Source organism: Emys orbicularis, chromosome 13 (genome assembly GCF_028017835.1).
Source record: "Emys orbicularis isolate rEmyOrb1 chromosome 13, rEmyOrb1.hap1, whole genome shotgun sequence".
Classification (NCBI taxonomy): domain Eukaryota; kingdom Metazoa; phylum Chordata; order Testudines; family Emydidae; genus Emys; species Emys orbicularis.
The window spans coordinates 10,349,762-10,372,163 of NC_088695.1; the positions used below are offsets into that span (position 1 = coordinate 10,349,762).

Here is a 22,402-nt window from a genome sequence, read left to right on the forward strand (position 1 = left end):
CTAGTGCAGGGGTCTCAAACATGCGGGCTGCATGCGTTAGAAATGTACACCTTAATGTCAGGTCTCTGTCTAATACAGCAGACCCACACCTCAATCACTGAACCCCTCGGCCTTTGGAAATGAACCTACCAGCTCAACTAGGTGTACATGCTGGGTTACATGTCTTACCATAGCCTGCAGGGGCTGTAACTTTAACAATGGACTGATTCCAGCTCAGCAAATGTGAGTCTCTTCAAGGGCATGGGGAAAGCCCAGTGTTTACTGCATAGGGAGTTTGTGTCCCCAGCAGAGGTTGCATGGGATCCAGGAACAGCTCACCCTGACCTTAACCTGTCGCAGATCAGAAAAGTTTCAGACATGAACACACACTACAAGACCTGCCCAACAATTCTGAGAGATTTAATTGTGCTGTGTGCGCTGGGCTCTGAAGGATTCCTGGCAGGGAAACATCACTGGAAGGTGGAGGTGGGGAATGGGGAAAGCCGCCGAGCCGGACCATTGGTGTGGCCAGAACATGGGTGTAGAGAAAGGGATGGTTCTGCTGGAACCAATTCCAGGCTCTCTCCGCCCCACGGACCTCTGTGACTCTGAGCATAAGACTCACAAAGATCAGGGTTTATCGGGGTGAGTGGCACTTTACGATGCTGATAACAAGACCCCGATCTCCATGTTCATTTATTCTTTCAGAGAAAATCTTTCCTTTCTTTTCTCTTCAGCCTCCGAGATCATACCTGAAAACTGTGCCCCTGAAAGCCAATAAATGGATTTCATTGGGTGTCATTTTTCCCTACTCTTTACACATGCCTCCAGTTTACTGAACTGGAAAGAGAAAGGATTTGAACAACATTAAAAGAAAGGCTCAGATTCACAAAGGGACTTAAGCAACTAAGGCCTGGTCTACACTACAGAGTTAGGTCGAAGTCTGGCAGCTTATGCCGACCTAATAATGTCAGTGTCCATACTACAGTGTTCCTCCCACCGACATAACTCGCCTGCTACGTCGACTGAATAACTCCACCTCCAAGAGAGGTGCAGTGCTTATGTCAACATAGTTAGGTCAACGCAGTGGCAGTGTAGACGCTGCATTACCTACATCAGCTTACGTGTCCCCCAGGCGGTGTCCCACAATGCCCCATTGTGACCCACTCTGGTCACTGGTTTGAACTCCGCTGCCCAGCAGCCAGGTACACAGGAACAAGCCCCTCCTGTTTCAGGACTGGGAATTTTTGAAATTCCGTTTCCTGCTTGCTCTGCATGGAGAGCTCCCCTAGCACCTGCCCAGCTGAGCAGGCCGGCTACAGGCTCCCAGCGCTCTGCTGCCTGCACCGCACAGGAGGTGTTGGATCTCCTGGGTCCATGGGGAGAAGAGGCTGTGCAGGCCCGGCTCCGATCCAGCCTTAGAAATGTGGACGTCTATGAGCAGATTGCTCGGAGCGTGGGGGAGAAGAGCTACAAGAGGGTCCCGCAGCTCTGCCACGTGAAAGCCACGGAGCTGCACCAGGCGTACCAGGAGGCGAGGGAGTCCAGCAGTCGCTCTGGTGCGGCTGCACAGACATGCTGCTTTTACAAGGAGCTGCACGCTATGCTCTGCAGTGATGCCATGCCACCCCCGAGCCCCATGGATACCGGAGGAGTTGGAGTCATGGGCACCGCAGGCAACGCTGAGGATGAGAATGGGAGACAGGCGAGCAGGGGATCGATTGTCGGATTCAGGGTTTAAATTCAGCTGGAGCTGTTCGGAGCGGAGCTCTGGTAAATATTTTCAATCCCCCTGGAGTTTTTATAGCATATTGGAGGAGGGTCTGGGGGGGGCTCCGGGAAATGCTCTATAAGAATTTAAGCCCTGATCAGGTTACACTCTGTGGCCTAATCTAGAATGGAACGAGACTAATAAAGAAATAACGCTGCCTTCATTCTGGGTTTACATACACTCGCCCTGAGGTTGAATGCTGTAGAACACTTTTCCCAATCACAAAGGTACTTTATTTGTGTCCATTTTAAAATAGAAATGTCACACTCATAGCAAATGGTGACAGTCTGTCATAATGTGCTGCCCCTGGCCCAGAGCATGCGAAAAGGTAGAGGTTGCACTACTGGGATAGGGGAACCCCTATCATCACAATTTGTTACCCCTGGACCAGGAGATGGGGAAAGGTGACAGGTAGCAAATTGTGGTGGGAATGCTGCCTCTGGACTACAGGATGGGGAAAGGCAGAGGCAGCAAATTGTTTCATGGCAGTAAAAGAGAGACTAGAGATGTCAGTAACAACTACAGGTAGCAAATTGTGCAGGCAGCAGTTTGTAGGGTTACACTGGCCAGTAGAGGGGCGGTGGGCAGCCTTCATCGCAGAAGGGATGGTGGACTTGAGGGGGGGTTGCCTAGGTGCAGTGGTGGGTTAATTCAGCCCTACAAATAACCAGAGGAACCTAGGATTACCCAGGAAGTGTGTGGCAGATCCAGGTCTCCCGGGCTAGCACCCTAACCCCTGGACCCGCCCTTTCACTCTACAGGGATACGCAGAACAAGTAGCTGTACACGGGGATTCAAAGATAGAACAGCTATAAATGCCCCAGCGTCAGGGCACGAGCCAGTGACTAACTGAGGAGGTTGATGGTGTGAGTACACATTTATTAAGGGGGGGACTGGTTGGCATCTGGCTTGACCCGGCTGGTATCCACCACCCCAGCCCCCCCAGTGCTCTAGATCTCGTTGCTGATGGAAAGCAGGTTGCAGATCTGGTGCCCATCCCTGGAGGATGCTTGGGCAGTTCTAGGGAACAGCCCTCGAGGGGGCTCAGAGTCTGCTCCGGCCATCTGGGGAACAAACAGCCAAACCACCCACCTTTCCATGGTACACATTTTATCAGCTCAATAACCGAGCAAAGGCATCAAAAAACCCACATAAAAATGAAAAAACCTTAACGAACCTGAGTCCAGTAACTGGATGATTTAAACCATCCCAAATAAATTAACGGCGCCTTCTAAGAGCTACGTAACACTCCGAGGCACCAACTTTGTCATTTCCTGCAGGGTGCTCGACCCCCACTCCGCCCCTTCCCACCTATGCCACACCCCTGCCCCATTCCACCTCCTCCCCTGAGCTCGCCCCGCCCTTGCTCTGCCCCCTCCCCCCAGCGCCTCCTGCACCCCACTGAACAGCTGATTGCGGCAGGTTCAAGGCACTGGGAGGGAGGTGGAGGAGCTGATTCAGCCCCGGAGCACCCATGGAGTCAGCGCCTAGCTCACATGTATTAAGGCTGATGGACTTGCAGGCTCGCTAGCGGTGACTCACTTGCAGGTGTCAGATCTTGGACGCCCCACGTTGCTGACTCCTACCTCTCAGTGGCCGGCTTGGGGGGGTGAATGAAGAACAGGGCACTTTGTGTGGCATGGCCAGAGGCCAGAAGCCAGTGGAAACTGGCCTAACAAGTGAAGGCCAAAAAGCCAGAACAAAGGTTTCTTCCTTTCCTTTTAGAGTAGCAGCCGTGTTAGTCTGTATCCGCAAAAAGAACAGGAGTACTTGTGGCACCTTAGAGACTAACAAATTTATTAGAGCATAAGCTTTCGTGGGCTACAGCCCACTTCTTCGGATGCATTCCTTTGTTTTTTGCAGAGGATGACCCAGCTGGCCCCTCCCCCTTGGAACCTCAGGGCTCCTGTGGCCAATCAGAATGGGGCACTCTCCTTCTAAGGTCACTGGCATCACCCAATGGGGTCTGATTAGGACATATTTATGTAAACGAAGGAGCTCCTCACTCCAGTAATTTCAGGTTGCAATACCCTTGCATCCAAAAATACACGCAGTCCACAGGTCTGTAGGTATCTGAGGCATTGGAGGTTGTGGGTCAGCCCCCAGAAATCATTTCTTAAAAATGCAAAGCCAGCAAAAAGTTGGAACTGGAAAAGAAATAGGGAAAAACTCGTTCCACATCCCCTCAGCCACAGCAAGAGAGGGATAGATCCTCATCTTTCCACAGGTCCTGCTCCACAGAGAGACGCTAACAAACCACCCTCTGATATCTGGAGACTCAGTGTCTCAGTTTGAAGCAGATTTTTGTGTGTCACAAAAGCAGGTGGCATCTCAGACTGGAGCTCGAATAGAGCAAAGAGTCTTCTTCTTACAAACCACAATTTTTGCGTTCAGTTTTTTCAAGCGGGCCCATTTGCCTCACAGATGGAGGTGGCATCCCATAATTCCTCACTGGATGGACAGGGTCACTATGTATCTAGCTCCGGGCTCCCACGCTCTGGGTCTCTGTTCCCGATGAAGAGCTGGAGGCAGAATCTTCTCCGATTTTTGCTGTGGTACGGAGAGAGAAGAAACTTGTTCAGAGGCGGCTTTACCTGTGGGGGACCCCAGGTAGGGAAGGAGGATGGGAATTCAGCTGTGGGTTTCCCCCCCCGCCATGCCCCCAATGGACCCCAAACTACACTCTGCACAGAAACCTCCGGTCCTGACAATGGACAGGCCTCCAGGAGAGAGCATAACAATCTACGCACCATCTCCCAGGGCTACTGGTACAGGCCTGCACTCCCGTGCCCAGAGTCACACTAAGGGGCGCCCAGTGCGTGCTGAGACACTGGCCGAGCTTTGCTCTAAAGAGTGACCTTAAGATGCTGTTTCGGCTCTTTGGGGTTCCCTGGGTTTTGAGTGAAGGCAGTGCGTGTGTCAGAAATTCCCAGGGAGCCAGGGGAGGGTGATGGCTGGGGTCGGCCTCGCACATTTCCACAGGCCCAGGAATTGTCAGGCGCAGAGTAACCAGCAATCGGAGCTCATCTCCAGTCACTACTCCCCTCCCCCCATAATTCATTGGGGCATCTGGGCCCCATACCCCGGATTTACTCACTGGCTGACAGAGTGTAGCCGGGTTTCCATGGGCCTGAAACACAAGTAGAGAATGAGGATCAGTGCAGGGGAGCAGGGTAACCCCTCCCCCCTGGTGACCCCGACCCTCCCTTCCCCAGACACAAGGCTCCCCATGTCCCCAACTGCATCTCCCCCAGGCCAGCCCTACCCCAGTGACCCCCCACAACAAGACGCCCAGCGAATGACAGAACCCACTCTGCCCCCAGCAGGGCCAGGCTATGGTGATTGGCCTGCCCCTCATCTCCTTGGGGATGGGGGTGGGAGGAGCCATTCCCCCTTGGGCTGGCTGGGCTGCCCCATTCCCCAGCCCCCACCCACCCACACACACTCATACATCCCAGCTCCACAGGGACCAGCTTCTGCTACAGGGCCTCACCCCATCTCTGAAATTCCTAGAGGGCTGTGCCTCCCCCTTCCCCTGGGCCCTGCCATTTGATTTGCCCCACCCTTACCCCAGACGAGCGCAGGCTCTGGCAGGCTGCTGTGCTCTACCCAGCAGGCATAGCGGTGCCTGTCCTCCTCCTGCAGGGAGATCTCAAGGGACGACTGCGTGTAGTAGGTGCCATCAGCGTTGGGCAGGATCCCTCTGGAATCTTTCTCCGCCAGGTTGTCTTTTCCATCCCGCATCCAGGAGATGTGGATGGGATGCGGGTAAGAACCCCTGGCGTGGCAGGAGAGGGTGATGGAGCCGTCGGGGGTTTCTCTGTGGGAAACCGAGACATTGGGAGCCACTGGGAGGAGACACAGGGCATTAGCCACACGCTGGGGGCTGGGACCATGTAACAGAACAGGTAAAGGCCCCGCAGCGTGTCTGATAGACTTTAAGGTCAGAAGAGACCATTGTGGTCATCTAGTCTGACCTCCTGCACATCACAGGCCACAGAACCTCACTCACCCGCTGCTGCAACAGACCCCAACCTCTGGCTGAGCTATTGGAGTCCTCAAATCATGAGTTAAAGATTTAAAGTTACAGAGAATTCACCATTGACACTAGTTTAAACCAGCAGTGACTCGTGCCCCATACTGCAGAGGAAGGCGAAATCCCCCCGGGGTTTCTGCCAGGGCCGGCTCTACCATTTTTGCTGCCCCAAGCAAAAAAAAAAAAAAAAAAGCTCAGACTGTGCCGCCCCAAGAATGGACGAAATGCCGCCCCTTAGCATGTGCCGCCCCAGACACGTGCTTCCTCCGCTGGTGCCTGGAGCCGGCCCGGGTCTCTGCTAATCTGACCCGGGGGAAAATTCCTTCCTGACCCCAAATCTGGTGATCAATTAGATCCTGAGCATGTGGGCGAGACCCACCAGCCAGACACCTGGGAAAGAATTCTCTCTGGTAACTCAGAGCCCTCCTCATCTAACGTCCCATCTCTGGCCATTGGGGATTTTTGCTACTGGCAGTCGCCGATGGGCCACACACCATCATAGGTGGACCCAGCGTCCTGGGGGCACCGGTCCTGGGGTGGCTGGAGCAGCCGCTGCTCAGTGGCCCCCGGCAGCTGGTGCTGCTGGCCCCATCCCCCCGCCCCCAAGATTTAGTCAGTGGTATTGATAGTGTAAGTCATGGACAGGTCATGGGCCATGAAATTTTGTTTACTGCCCATGATCTGTCCACGATTTTTACTAAAAATACTCATGACTAAATCATAGCCTTAAACGTAAGAGGTGCCATACTGGGCAAGACCAAGGTCTCCAACTGTAGCCAATACCAGAGATTCAAGGAAAGTTTTCAGAACAGGGTTACTTTGGAGTGATCCACCCCTGCCTTCCCCTCCCAGCTTCCGACAGTCAGAGGCTTACGGTCTCCCCAAGCATGGGGTTGCATCCCTACCCATCCTGGCTACTAGCCATTGATGGACCTTATCCTCCAGGAACGTATCTAGTTATTTTTTGTTGCCTTCACAACCTCCCCTGGCAACAAGTTCCACATGCTGACTGTGTGCTGTGTGAAAAAGTACTTAGTCTTGTTTGCATTAGACCTGCTGCCTATTAATTTCATCGGGTGACCCCTGTTTTTTATTATGGGAAAGGGTAAAGAACTCTTTTCTATGCACTTTCTCCACACCTGTCATGATTTTATAGACCTCTATCATGTCTCCTCATCTCTTTTCTAAGCTCAACAGCCCTAATGGTTTTAGTCATCTGGAAGCCGTTCCATACCCTTGATCATCTTTGTTGCTCTTCTCTGAAACTTTTCCAGTTCAATTCTACCCTTTTCCAGATGGGGTGACCACAACTGCACGCAATATTCTAGGTGTGGGCGTACGACTGATTTATACTGAGGCATTATGGTATTTTCTGTTTTATCTTCCATCCCTTTCCTAATGGTTCCTGACACTGTTAGCCTTGGAAAAGGCTGTGTCTACATAATTATAATTTGTTGTGAGAAAGTTGCAATTTTGCCAGAAAACATTGATTTTGTGTTGGGAAAACTGAAAGGGAAGATCCCAGGGCTTCCTGGCTGCCTGCCAGGGATTCTCCCAAGATGGAATCTCTGAAAAATTCCCTTCCCAGGGAAACCTCCCATTTGTGACTTTCCCTTCCGATCGGGAATGAAAACACTTCTGGGAATACCAAATTTTCTGTGGGGAGAAAATTCCTTTTTCCAGCCAGTTCTGGTGTGGGCAGCAAGGCCCCGATCCCCCAATGGGAGTGATTCTGAGCAGGCAGCTCTCTCGTGTCCATTCATAAGAATACCTCTCAGACACTCACCGCCCGTCTGGTTGTGCAGCTACATTCACCATCTTCGTACCTCCAGTACTTCTGGGTCTTTCCCTGGAGATAGTCAGCGCCCACGGCCTGAGCTGTCCACTCCTAGCTGGTTCTGACCTCTCGCGTGTCACTGCTGTAGTACGCGATCTTAACATCATCCAGCTTGGCGATCATGAAGTACTGATTGGTCCCCTCTTCGTCAATGACTCCTGTGACTAGCATATCCAGGCTGTGGCGCCCTAAAGTAACAGGAGAGAGGTGGAGTTAACCAGAGGCTTCCTCCTTTGCTCAGGGGACCAGCAGACTCCCCATGCCCAGCCACATCCCTCTGCCCTCAACCCCATCCTGGGCAAGGGACAAGCTGGGATCCATCAGTAACTCACACGGCACTGAGCCGAGGGGGAATCAGGAAGGATGATCTCTCGGCCTGCGCTTCTGAAAGTCAGCGTCTTGATTAGGGGAGTCAGTTGGCGGGGGGGCTAACTGCCCCCTATAGAGCTCCCCACATGGGCAAATGCCCTGAGGATGGGGGGGCAGATGGGCAAACTGGTTACAGTGGAACCTGGGGGGTCTGTGGCCTGCATGCATGTCTGTGGTGAGCATGTAGGGCGTTATTTGGTGTTTACTGATTTTCACCCAATTTTGGCTCACTCAGGTACACAGAAGTACTGATTACACTGGTCGACAATTTTTGAGAAGTCGTCTGCTTCAGAGATAAAATGTGCTATTTATTATGTATTTTGATGTGCTGAATTCAAATATGACAGTTAAAACAACTGGCTATTGTTTCTAAGATATTTAAGTTTTTACATTTTATGTCTATGTATATTGTGTAGATAGTAGAGTTTTAATCATAAATTGTAAACCTAGGTCTTTTCATGTGTTTATGGTTGCTTTACATGATAATATTTCACCTATCCTGTTTATGTAACACTTTAAAAATCAGCAAGAGGGTTATATAAATAAAATTTATTATGAAACAAAAGGCAAAAAACTATTCTGTACATAGTTTAGTCCTATTCAGTGTCTACTCGGCGCTTCTTGGCTTGTCTCTTGTACTCATTAAATGGAGCATCTCTTGTCACTGTCCAGCAATAGTCTGCAAGCATTGATGGGCTCCATTTGCCCTGATAGCGTTTCTCCATTGTTGCAATGTCCTGGTGAAATCGCTCGCCGTGCTCGTCGCTCACTGCTCCGCAGTTCGGTGGAAAAAAATCTAGATGAGAGTGCAAAAAATGTATCTTTAGTGACATGTTGCAACCAAGGCTTTTGTATGCCTTGAGGAGGTTTTCCACCAACAACCTGCAGTTGTCTGCCTTGTTGTTTCCGAGAAAATTTATTGCCACTAACTGGAAGGCTTTCCATGCCGTCTTTTCCTTGCCACGCAGTGCATGGTCAAATGCATCATCTCGAAGAAGTTCACGAATCTGAGGACCAGCAAAGACACCTTCCTTTATCTTAGCTTCACTTAACCTTGGAAATTTTCCACGGAGGTACTTGAAAGCTGCTTGTGTTTTGTCAATGGCCTTGACAAAGTTCTTCATCAAACCCAGCTTGATGTGTAAGGGTGGTAACAAAATCTTCCTTGATTCAACAAGTGGTGGATGCTGAACACTTTTCCTCCCAGGCTCCAATGACTGTCGGAGTGGCCAATCTTTCTTGATGTAGTGGGAATCTCTTGCACGACTATCCCATTCGCAGAGAAAACAGCAGTACTTTGTGTATCCAGTCTGCAGACCAAGCAAGAGAGCAACAACCTTCAAATCGCCACAAAGCTGCCACTGATGTTGGTCATAGTTTATGCACCTCAAAAGTTCTTTCATGTTGTCATAGGTTTCCTTCATATGGACTGCATGACCAACTGGAATTGATGGCAAAACATTGCCATTATGCAGTAAAACAGCTTTAAGACTCGTCTTCGATGAATCAATGAACAGTCTCCACTCATCTGGATCGTGAACGATGTTGAGGGCTGCCACCACACCATCGATGTTGTTGCAGGCTACAAGATCACCTTCCATGAAGAAGAATGGGACAAGATCCTTTTGACGGTCACGGAACATGGAAACCCTAACATCACCTGCCAGGAGATTCCACTGCTGTAGTCTGGAGCCCAACAGCTCTGCCTTACTCTTGGGTAGTTCCAAATCCCTGACAAGGTCATTCAGTTCACCTTGTGTTATGAGGTGTGGTTCAGAGGAGGAGGATGGGAGAAAATGTGGGTCCTGTGACATTGATGGTTCAGGACCAGAAGTTTCATCCTCTTCCTCGTCTGACTCAAGTGAGAATGATGCACAGACCACTTTTTCTTCTTTGACACACCTTTCCCAACTGGAGGCACCATGCAGAAGTAACAATTGCTGGTATGATCTGTTGGCTCTCTCCAAATCATTGGCACTGCAAAAGGCATAGATTTCCTTTTCCTGTTCAACCACTGGTGAAGATTTGTTGCACAAGTGTTGCAGCATATGTGTGGAGCCCACCTCTTGTCCTGATCTCCAATTTTGCAGCCAAAATAAAGGTGATAGGCTTTCTTAACCATAGTGGTTATACTGCGCTTTTGTGACGCAAAAGTCACTTCACCACAAACATAGCAGAAGTTATCTGCACTGTTCTCACAAGTACGAGGCATCTCTGCTCACTTTGGCTAAACAGAAATGTGTCCCTTTGCAAAATCAAACACTGACAAATAAGAGAGCACAACACTGTATGATTTCTAGAGCTGATATAGGGCAATTTGTTCAGCAGAGTGATGTAAGCTTCGTTATGATTGCATCATCCATGACTTCTAGGAATAACATGATGCAATTCATATCATGTATGACGCAATACCAGCTTCAGATTGCATCATTCATTGTTTTGCCTAAAAAGCAAGTACTGTCCAAACCCAGTCATAGATTTATTCATAGATCCAGTCAAAGATGTATTTTAGTCATTTCTGGTTTAAACTGAGATCCCTTCCCTTTATAACTCACTTATCCTCCGCCATTCCCAAGTCAAGGGTCGTATATACTGACCCAATAGCATATCTTGAAAACTAGAGCCAATCAACAATTTTAAGCATCATTTTCGTTCTCAGTGACCCAGAATTAGTAAAGTTTGACTACATTTATTTCAGAAGCATTTTGGCTGTAGAGCAGTGTTAGGGCAAGAAAATCCAGCCCGTGACAGTAGTTCAATGTGTATCTGTTCATAATAACTTAGGCCTGGTCTACACTAGGAGCTTATATCGAATTTAGCGCCGTTACATCGAATTAACCCTGCACCCGTCCACACCAGGAAGCTACTTAGTTCGAAATAGAGCTCTTTTAAATTCGACTTCTGTAATCCTCGAAAACGAGAGGAGTAGCGCTAAATTCGAAATGGCAATATCGAATTAGGCTAGGTGTGGATGGAAATCGACGGTAATAGCTCCGGGAGCTATCCCACAGTGCACCACTCTGTTGACGCTCTGGACAGCACTTCGAGCTCGGATGCTCTGACCAGCCACACAGGAAAAGCCCCGGGAAAATTTGAATTCCTTTTCCTGTCTGGCCAGTTTGAATCTCATTTTCTGTTTGGACAGCGTGGAGAGCTCAGCAGCACTAGCAACGATGCAGACCTCTCCAGCAGAGTTGGCCGTGCAATCTAATAGAAAGAGGGCCCCAGCATGGACTGATCGGGAGGTGTTGGATCTCATCGCTGTCTGGGGCGATGAGTCCGTGCTTTCAGAGCTGCGCTCCAAAAGAAGGAATGCAAAGATCTATGAGAAGATCTCTAAAGCCATGGCAGAGAGAGGATACAGCCGGGATGCAACGCAGTGCCGCGTGAAAATCAAGGAGCTGAGACAAGGCTACCAAAAAACCAAAGAGGCAAACCGACGCTCCGGATCCCAGCCCCACACATCACGTTTCTACGAGGCACTGCATTCCATCCTAGGTGCAGCCGCCACCACTACCCCACCAGTGACCGTGGACTCCGAGGATGGGATATTGTCCACGACCGGTTCCTCCTCGGAAATGTTAGGTGACGGGGAAGATGAGGAAGGAGATGAGGAGGACGAGGCAGTCGACAGCGCTTGCACCGCTGATTTCAACGACAGCCAGGAGCTCTTCATCACCCTTACCGAGATCCCCTACCAACCGTCCACAGCCCTTACCCCGGACACCGAATCAGGGGAAGGATCAAGCAGTGAGTGCTTTAAACATCTAAACATTTCATTTTAACATAAGTGGAATATTTATATTGTTAAGAATGGGCTTTTCAGTCACTCAGTTAAACATAGAAACTTTTATTTATAACAAAACAGGAATAATAACTATTTCAGTAATTTGTTGTTCATGATTTATTTGGCTTAGTAAACTTTTTACTACTAACTATGTATAGAAAATCAAGTACTGTCCGGATATTCATGATTAGTCCACAACACGGCCCCTCCACTCTGTAGTCCGTTATGCTCAACTTAAAGGAAAAGGCGGTCAATGTGCCCGGGAATGGACAGACAGTCCTCCTGGGATAGCTCCGCATAGCTCTCCTGGAGGTACCGCTCCAGCATGCGCACGAGGTTCAACGGCAGGGCAATCTTGTTTGGTCCCCCGTGGTAGCACACGTTCCCACGCCATGAGTCCATGAGGTAGTCGGGGATCAGTGCGCGGCACAGCATGGCGGCATATGGCCCAGGCCTCTGCATGCATTCACGCAGCATCCTTCCCCTCTCGGTCTCCGAGATCCTCATGAGGGTTATGTCACACATGACGCCCTGCTTTAAATTAGGGAGGGGAATGTTAGTATTTGGACTGCTTTACAGCCACGCGGTGGAGGCGGCAGAGGGGCAGCATACAGGGATCTTTCCCGGGGACAGCCGCGAGGTGGTGGGACAGGGGCAGAGCTCATGCTTCCCTGATTGCTGCCAGCAGAGAGTGGCCTTGCATTCAGTGCGAAAGGAGCCCAGTGCTACTATTACATGTTTAAGCTGCCACAAGTCTACGGCTTACCATGTTTGCCCGCAGCAGAAGTAGAGGTGTCCTGCAACGCTTCTCTGATCGCAACTGCAGGACCCCAGACACATAAGGCGAGGGCCGAAAATTTGACCTTGTCCTGAGTGCGCATGTGAAAGGTGCAGTGCATGGTGTTGTTCACAGAGAAAGACTATGCTCTTTGTTAGCAACTTCATTTATCTGGCTCAGGAATTTACTCCCTTTTTCCCATTCCCACAGACACATCTGCGACTGTCTCCCAACCCAGCCTGGCATCACACTCCCAGAGGCTAGCGCAGATTAGAAGAAGGAAGAGAAAAACTCGTGAAGACATGTTTTATGAACTTATGGAGTGCTCACGAGAGCAGGCAGCCCAGACGACACAGTGGAGGGAGAACTTGTCACAAATGCACAGAGCAGTCATGGAACGGGAGGAGAGGTGGCGCCAGGAGGACCAGCAGGCTACTCAAACCCTGCTTGGACTAATGAGGGAGCAAACGGAGACGCTCCGGCGCCTAGTGGATGTTCTGCAAGACCGGAGGCAGGAGGACAGAGCACTGCTGCTGTCTATCTCTAACCGCCCTCCCCCGCCACCAAGTCCCACACCCCCCTCACCAAAAGTACAAAGAAGGAGGGGCGGCAAGGGCCGTTAAAACTGTCAGTCGGCCACTGCACACTGCTGCAGCAATGGAAGGCTCTCGTTCCAAACTTTGAAAAGTCCTTTCCTACCCATCTCACACTAGCCCATGTCCAAGTTTCCTTCCCCCCCCCCTTTTCATGTGCGGTTCGTAATAAAACATCTGTTTCTGTTAAGTACTGTTTCCGAGAGTGTCTTTTGGAGGGGATTCTGTCTGAAGGGGGGGAAGGGGTTTGTTACTTGGACAGGACAGTCACCTGTAGCAGGCTACAGAGGCGGGGGCAGGTCCAGCATCAGGACACATACACAGCACAGTCACCAGTTACCCTGGTCAGTCTGGGAGGCGGTTTTCTTGTTCTGGGGTGCGAGGGGGTTGATCTGTGACTTTGTGTCGGGGGAGGGCAGTTAGAGATCCTATGCCGCGGTCCTTATCCTGGATCACAGAGCCACGCAGCAGGGGATCTGTTACCCTCCACCCCCTGCCAGAAAGTCACTTGGCCGACACATACATCCAGTCCCGCCCAGGACTGCTGGCAGGCTGCGTTGAAACAACCAACGCAGCACTGCGGAGCCTGTCATTCCCGGACTTTAGAAGCATCATTTGCATCAAAACAGTAAGCCCGCCCCCCGCCACAGTCTGCGTCCCCGGTTTAAAACATTCCCGCGAAAACAGTAGAAAAGGGAACCTTGTTCATTAACAGAACAGAACAGATTTTATTTGTTGGGAAGGTGGTGAAGGGGGTATGTAACTTGGAAGGATAGTCAACAGTAACTGGGTAAAGAAACGGGGGCAGGTTCAGCATCTGTGTCCACAAAGTAAAAAGTCACTGTAGACCCTGTTCAGTCAGGAACCTGGCTTTCAAAGCCTCCCTGATGCACAGTGCGTCCCGCTGTGATCTTCTAATCGCCCTGCTGTCTGGCTGGACGTAATCAGAAGCCAGGCTATTTGCCTCAACCTCCCACCCTGACATATAGGTCTCCCCCTTGCTCTCACACAAATTGTGGAGCACACAGCAAGCAGCTATCACAATGGGGATATTGGTCTCGCTGAGATCACAGCGAGTGAGTAGGCTTCTCCATCTGCCCTTGAGACGGCCAAAAGCACACTCCACCACCATTCTGCACTTGCTGAGCCGGTAGTTGAATAGTTCTTTCCCTGAGTCCAGTGCGCCAGTGTAGGGCTTCATGAGCCAGGGCATTAGCGGGTATGCAGGGTCCCCGAGGATGACTGTAGGCATCTCCACATCCCCAACAGTTACTTTGTGGTCCGGGAAGTAAAGACCTTCCTGCAGCCGTCTACACAGACCAGAGTTCCTGAACACCCTAGCGTCATGAACCTTGCCAGGCCATCCAACGTAGATATTGGTAAAACGTCCCCGATGGTCCACCAGTGCTTGCAGCACCATGGAAAAGTAGCCCTTCCGGTTGATGTACTGGCTAGCCTGGTGCTCCGGTGCCAGGATAGGGATGTGAGTCCCATCTATAGCCCCACCGCAGTTTGGGAATCCCATCTCGGCAAAGCCATCTCTGATGAGCTCCACGTTTCCCAGGGTCACTACCTTAGATAGCAGTAGCTTGACGATTGCCCTGGCTACTTGCATAACAGCAACCCCCACGGTAGACTTGCCCACGCCAAACTGGTTAGCGACGGACCGGTAGCTGTCTGGCGTTGCGAGCTTCCAGAGGGCTATGGCCACTCGCTTCTGGACAGTCAGGGCTGCCCGCATCCGGGTGTCCTTTCGCTTCAGGGCAGGGGACAGCAACTCACACAGTTCGAGGAAAGTCCCCTTCCGCATGCGAAAGTTGCGCAGCCACTGGGATTCATCCCAGACCTGCAGCACTATGCGGTCCCACCATTCCGTGCTGGTTTCACGGGCCCAGAATCGCCGTTCAACAGTATCAACAAGACCCAGTGACAGCGAGATGTCCTGGGCGCTGGGTCTCATGTTCTCAGAGAGGTCGGAGCTAGTGTCCGACTTCATGCCGTCACGGTAGTGCCGTAGCCTCCTCTCATGATTGAACTGCAGCTGCCTCTGGTACAGGTGGAGGAGAAGCTGCGAGGCGTTGAGAACTGCCACAACTGCAGCGATGGTCGCAGCGGGATCCATGCTCGCACTGCTGTGGCGTCCGCGCTGTCAGTAATCAGAAAAGCGCGCGAAATTATTTCCCGCCGGCGCTTTCAGGGAGGGAGGGAGGGAGGGAGGGAGGGCTTGAGTGACGGACGGATGACGACAGGCGCCCAAAAGCACCCTCGACACATTTTTTTACCCAGAAGGCATTTGGGGCTCGACCCAGAATTCCAAAGGGCAGGGGGGACTGCGGGAACTGTGGGATAGCTGCCCACAGTGCACCGCTTCCAATGTCGACGCTTGCCCCGTTAGTGTGGACTCACAAAGTCTCACAAAGTCGAATTACTGTCCTTAGTGTGGACACACACGTTCGACTTAGTAATATCGATTCCACATAGTCGAATTAACTAAAATCGAAGTACTCTCGTAGTGTAGACAAGGCCTTAGTGTAAGTGTAAATGCCAGGCTGTCTGCTAACATCAGGCAATGGAGAGGTAGATACAAATTCACGCGCACACACACCAGGGCCGGCCTTAGGGGTGGGCCACCTGGGTGACTGTCCAGGGATGCTGGTGGTCTAGGTGGCGCTGTGCAGCAGCACAGAGGCGCACGCTGCTGTTGTAGAGTCAGAAACTGCTCCCAGCTGGTAGGGGAGCGCCCAGATTTCTCCCTGCTCCCTCCCAGCGGAGAACATGGGGGGCCATGAGTGGTGATGCAGATACTGCTACCCCCCCAAAAAATGTTCCTCCATGCCCCTAGGGGGCTGTGCGGGGTGGGAGCAAGAAGCAATACCAAGTGCTCCATGCATCCAGGTCACTTTCTCCCAGGCCTGTGCTGTGAAACTGATGGTTTCCCTTCACCTAGAGCAGTGGTTTTCAAACCGTGGGTCGTGACCCAGAACTGAGTCGCGGAATGGAAAGGACTGGGTTGCGATGGCTCTGGTCAGCACCGCCAACCAGACCGTTAAAAGTCCCGTCAGTGGTGCTGCCCGGCTAAGTCAGGCTAGTCCCTACCTGTTCCGACACCGTGCTGTGCCCCGGAAGTGGCCAGCAGCAGATCCGGCTCCTACACCGGGGTGTGTGTGTGTGCCGTGCGCTGCCCTGTCCCAAGCATCGGGTTCACACTCCTATTGGTTGGTTCCCAGCCAATGGGAGCTGGGGGGGGGGGAAGGGCAGTGTCTGCAGGCGAGAGCCACCTGGAGCCACTTGCGTGCATCCACCTTGGAGCCGGACCTGCTGCTGGCCGCTTCTGGGGCACAGTGCGGTCTGCGGTGCCAGGACAGGTGGGAAGCCTGCCTCTGCACCCTGGCTGTGCCGCTGACTGGGAGCCACCGGAGGTAAGCCTGAGGCGCTCCCCAACCCCATTCCCCTGCCCCAGCCCTAAGCCCCCCCCAAACCTGGAGCCCCACCCCTGCACCCCAAACCCTTCATACCTGGCCCTACCCCAGAGCCTGAACCCCAGTCCAGAGTCCTGACCCCCCCTGCACCCCAACCCGCTGCCCCAGCCCACAGCCCCCTCCCACACCCTGAAGCCCTCATTCCCGGCCCTACCCCGCAGCCCTCACCCCCGCACCCTAACCCTCTGCCCCAGCCCTGAGCCCCTCCCACACCCCAAACCCCTCATCCCCAGCTCCGTTGGGTCGTGGGCATCAACAATTTTCTTCAACTGGGTCGCCAGAAAAAAAGTTTGAAAACCACCGACCTAGAGTAGAGTGTGCAGTACTGGTCACACCTTTGAAAAAGAATATTGCAGTATTAGAGAGGGTTCAGAGAAGGGCAATGAGAATGATGAAGGACCTGGAAAAACTCTTTTGGTAAGAAAGATTGAAAAGAATGGGACTGTTTACCTTAGAAAAAAAGATGAATAAGAGATGATAGGATAAAAGGGTATAAAATAATGAATGGGACAGAGAAGACTGGGAACATCTTTTCTGCCTGTCTCATAACACAAGAACAAGAGGACAGTCAATGAAACGGAAAGGGATCAAATTCAGAACCAATAAGAAATACTTTTACACAAAACATGTAATTAAACTGTGGAACTCATTGCCACATGGAGTTTTTGAGGGCTGTAATTTAGCAAGATTCAAAAAAGGGATTGGATATTGATTATATGAATAACCCTAGAGTTATAATAGTTAAGTTAATGCGAATAATTTTTTTGGAACAAATAAATTGGTCAAGGTTTAAAATGATCTCTAACTATTAGGGATTAGTAATACTCTTATATAGTGTTTCCCTGACTAGCTCTCAAAGTGCTTTACAAAGGAGGTACAGAAAGGGTCTTGGCCTTAAACCTGACTCTGAGCCTGGGTTTATTCTGTGGTATAGAAAGAAAGCTGCCAAGCCTGCTCCCAGCAAGCCTCTATTGGCTTCTTTGTGTATGTAATTGCCGATTCATTTCTTTAAGTAGCATCTTGCTTGTTTGGGGGCTTTTCTGGGTGTGTGGGGCTTCTGGTGTGTTGTGTGTGTGTTGATGGGTTTTTTGGTTGTTTGTTTTTAGAATTTCCCGCCGGAGAGCGTGATTGGCTCCGGTTGGGCAATCTGCTTTACAACGCTGCTTGCTGGGCTTGGCAGGAAACGAAACTTCTCCTGTTACACTGTCTGCAGGGAGCCATGGCTGCAGCAGGGAATCCTCTGAAGAGCCTCCGAGATGAAGCTACTTGCTCCATCTGTCTGAGTTTTTTTAAGGATCCAGTGTCTTTAGATTGTGGGCACAATTTCTGCCGATCCTGCATCACCCAGTGCTGGGAGAGACCAGATGCAGCCATCTCCTGCCCTCAGTGCAGAGAGACCTATCCCCAGAGGACCCTGAGGCCGAACAGACAACTGGGGAACATGGTAGAAATAGCCAAGCAGCTGAGTGTCCCAGCAGCAGCAGGAGGAGATTTGTGCAACGCGCACCAGGAGCCTTTCAAACTCTTCTGTAACCAGGACCAAACTCTCATCTGTGTGATCTGCAGGGAGTCCCAGGCTCACCGGGCTCACATGGTGGTCCCTATAGAGGAGGCTGCCCAGGAGCACAAGGTAGGCCACAGCTGGGCTGGGCACGGGGCTGGGAGCGGAGCCCAGGCCACAGCAGATGTGGATGCAGTGGTGCTGGGACAGATTTCGGTGTGGGGGTGCTGAGCTACACCCCTTTGACCCCGTCCGCGCCCCCTCACCGCCCCCTAGAGCTGGGGCCCGGAGCAGGGCCGTGGCTCCGGGAGGGCAGGGGGGACGTGGACAGGATAAGGCGGTTGAGCGGGCTCCCGGGCCGGTAGCGTAGCCGCCCGCCCCTCCGCAACCGAGTGCTTCCCCGGGCCAGCAGCTGGGACGCCCGAAGCAAAAGCTGGGGGTGCTACAGCACCCCATGAACCCCTACTTCCTGCGCCTATGTGTGGCTGGCACTCCCCTGCCCCCTGTGGGGGCTGGCATGGGCCCCCCGAATATTCCTCCACACTCCCCTAGTGGTGCATGCTCAACAGTTTGGGGACCACTGGTCAAGGTGGACAAAGTGCAGGAGAGGGAGCTGAGGTACAGGGAGGCAAAGGCTGGGGATTCACAAAGGTACTTAGGTGCCTAAACCCCAGAGTGAGGTGCACACAGCTGGGGCTTAGACACCTAAATGCCAGTTCTAGGCTCCACTGCAATCCCCAGAGCTACTACCAAGCTCTGTAGGAGCCCAAACTCACTCAGGGCCTGTGTATTCAAAGTACAAGTTCTCTCAGGCCTTGGCTACACTGGCGCTGTACAGCGCTGCAACTTGCTTCGCTCAGGGGTGTGAAAAAACACCCCCCCTGAGAGCAGCGAGTGCAGCGCTGTAAAGCGCCAGTGTAGTCAGAGCCTGCAGCGCTGCACACTCGCTCGCAGTGCTGCAAGCTACTCCCCTCAATAGGCGGCAGCGCTGTGAAGTCCCGAGTGTAGCCAAGGCCTTAGTGCCTGTGTTACTTCCTCTGCATGTTCACAGCTGCCTCCAGGGCCGGCTCCAGGCACCAGCTTGTCAAGCAGGTGCTTGGGGCGGCCGCTCCGGAGAGGGGCGGCACGTCCAGGTATTCGGCGGCAATTCGGCGGACGGTCCCTCACTCCGCCTGGGAGCGAAGGACCTCCTGCCGAATTGCCGCCGCAGATCGTGATCGCGGCTTTTTTTTTGTTTTTGTTTTGTTTTGGCTGCTTGGGGCGGCCAAAACCCTGGAGCCGGCCCTGGCTGCCTCCCTCTAGCAGCTTCTGCCTGCCTGTCTCCTGGCCACACCCAGGAGCTGGGTGAAAACAGGTGTTCTCCTGCCTCTCTCACCTGCAGGGCCTGATCTGTGGGCACCCTCAGAGACAAAGACAAAGGAATGGGAGGGATAGAGAGGCACCGAAGGGGCAGTGACTTGACGAAGCTCACAAAACAGCTCAGTAGCAGAACCAGGAATTAAACCCTGGCTTCCCAATGCCCATCCTAGTTCTCTAGCCACTAGACCACACAGCCTCTCATCACTCCTGTCAGGCACTGCTTTACAGTCACATTATAAACCGCTCAGCACAGCTGAGTTTCGACAGAGCTGGTGCTTGGCGTAGTGCCCAGCTTGAACATTTCATATCTGATGACCGCTGGCTGCTTCCTGGAAGCAGCAGTAATGTGACATTGTCAGCAGCGTTCTCAATGGGTTTGTTTCCTGCTACTTTCTGAAGCATAAGATGCACTGAAAGATTTCTGCTTAAAAAACTACGGTTAATCTGCTTAATTTTTTCCTCAAGGGAAAACCAGGATGATGAATTCCTGTTTTCCCTGGCTTGCTGAACGCTGGTCACTTTGCTGCTCCTGAAACAGAGCGGGAAGTCAGGGGAGGCACAGCCCTGCGTGGCCCTGCCCACGCTCCACTCCCAGGCCCCCTCCTGCTTCCCACCAGCGTGTTGCATATCTTCCCCCCTGTGGCTGGGCTGGGGTTAGCGGGGACTGGCCTGTGGCCGAGGGCTCCGGGCAGCTGGGGCCGGTGCTCATGCCACCCAGCGCTCCTGGTGCTCTGGGTCGGAGGGGCTAGCTGTCACGATGAGGGGGGCTCAGGGCTCTTGGCTCTGGTGGGGGCGGGGCCTCAAGCAGAAGGGGTTGGACTGGTGGCTAGCCTCCCCGAGCCAGTGGTTCACGTCCCGCCCACGCATACTTTGGAGTTTTGCTTTGGGTTTATGCATCTGTTTGAACCACAAATTCGATGCAACGTTGTAGGGCCCATGAAGCCCAAGTGGATGGAACCTTAAAAAGCCTGTTTGACCGAGCAATCCACTCTGGGCAGAATCCACTGTGCTGTCTGCTACTCTCGATTAAAGGAATAAAAAGGCTGATTCCCAGGACCACGTTGAGTCTCAGTACCGGAGCACCTCGGAAGTGAGAACAAACCCTTTCCCCCATGCCAAACAATCAAGCACAATATTTATGAATCTTGTGAGTGTGTTGGATTTTTAATCTGGAGTCCCTTTCTCCCATTAGGCCCTGGAATTTAATATACACTTTTAAAAAAAGTGTTTTAAACACTCTTATCAAAACTCCCTTCCCTGTAAGTTGCTCGGCTTTAACTCTCTGACATCCAGATCTCTTCATATACTGTTCCCTGTCATTGCATGGGAGCAGGACATTCTATCCTACACTGCTGGAAAATGGATACGACTTCAACCTATTGCCCTGAAGCACTTGGAGGATTCGCTGGAGGCAAAGGGCTGTCTGGACAAAGTCCCTAAGCCTCTACCTCAGATCTGGGGCCCGCAAGGCCTCTCTGTTCCCTGGCAGCATGACACATACAGCATAGAAGTAATGCAGGGCTGAGACTGGGGCCTGAGATGCCCAGCTGCCACTGAAATGAATGGGAGCTGTGTTTTTAGATCCTCTGTGTGGCTCTGCAATACCTCACCTCGGGTGAATTACGGAAGAAGATCCTCGGAGCACATTTTCAAAAGCACCAACTGACTTTAGAGCCGAAGTCTCAGGCCTGGTCTACACTACGAATTTAGGTCGACTTTAGCCGCGTTAAATCGAATTAAGCCTGGACACGTTCACACGACGAAGCCCTTTCTTTCGACTTAAAGGGCCCTTTAATCCGGTTTCTTTACTCCACCTCCGACGAGGGGATTAGCGATAAAATCGGCCTTAGGGGGTCGGAATTGGGTTAGTGTGGACGGAATTCGACGTTATTGGCCTCCGGGAGCTATCCCACAGTGCTTCATTGTGACCGCTCTGGACAGCACTCTCAACTCAGATGCACTGGCCAAGTAGACAGGAAAAGCCCCGCGAATGTTTGAATTTCATTTCCTGTTTGCTGAGCGTGGAGAGCACAGGTGACCACGCAGAGCTCATCAGCACAGGTAACCGTGATGGAGTCCCAGGATCGCAAAAGAGCTCCAGCATGGACAGAACGGGAGGTACGGGATCTGCTCGCCATATGGGGAGATGAATCAGTGCTGGCCGAACTCCGAAGCAGTAAACGAAATGGCAAAATATTAGAAAAGGTCTCCAAGGCCATGAAGGACAGAGGCCATAACAGGGACGCACAGCAGTGCCGCGTGAAAATTAAGGAGCTAAGGCAAGCCTACCACAAAGCCAGAGAAGCAAACGGAAGGTCCGGGGCTGAGCCGCAAACATGCCGCTTCTACGCGGAGCTGCATGCCATTCTAGGGGGTGCAGCCACCACTACCCCAACCGTGTGCTATGAGTCCCTCACTGGAGAAACACACAGGGAAGCGGGTTCGGGGTACGAGGAAGATGAGGATGAAGATAATGTTAATAGCTCACAGCAGCAAGGAAGCGGAGAAACCGGTTTCCCCAACAGCCAGGATATGTTTATCACCCTGGACCTGGAACCAGTAACCCCCGAACTCACCCAAGACCCTGTGGGCACACAGGGGACCTCTGGTGAGTGTACCTTTGTAAATATTACACATGGTTTAAAAGCAAGCGTGTTTAATGATTAATGATTACTTTGCCCTGGCAATCGCGGCCAGTACAGCTACTGGAAAAGTCTGTTAACGTGTATGGGGATGGAGCGGAAATCCTCCAGGGACATCTCCAGAAAGCTCTCCTTCATGTACTCCCAAAGCCTTTGCAAAAGGTTTCTGGGGAGGGCTGCCTTATCCCGTCCGCCATGGTAGGACACTTTACCACGCCAGGCCAGTAGCACGTAGTCTGGAATCATTGCATAACAAAGCATGGCAGCGTAT

At 52.0% G+C, this 22,402-nt stretch overlaps 1 protein-coding gene across 1 annotated transcript in view; it reads left to right on the plus strand.

Moving 5' to 3' along the window:
* The first annotated feature begins 17,820 nt into the window (after nt 1–17,820).
* LOC135887968 (zinc finger protein RFP-like) overlaps nt 17,821–22,402 on the plus strand; it is a 28,196-nt gene continuing 23,614 nt past the window's right edge. The window contains exon 1 of the mRNA XM_065415772.1: nt 17,821–18,259. Coding sequence (XP_065271844.1) covers nt 17,849–18,259 — 411 coding nt within the window. The 5' untranslated portion in view covers nt 17,821–17,848. The remainder of the gene's footprint in view (nt 18,260–22,402) is intronic.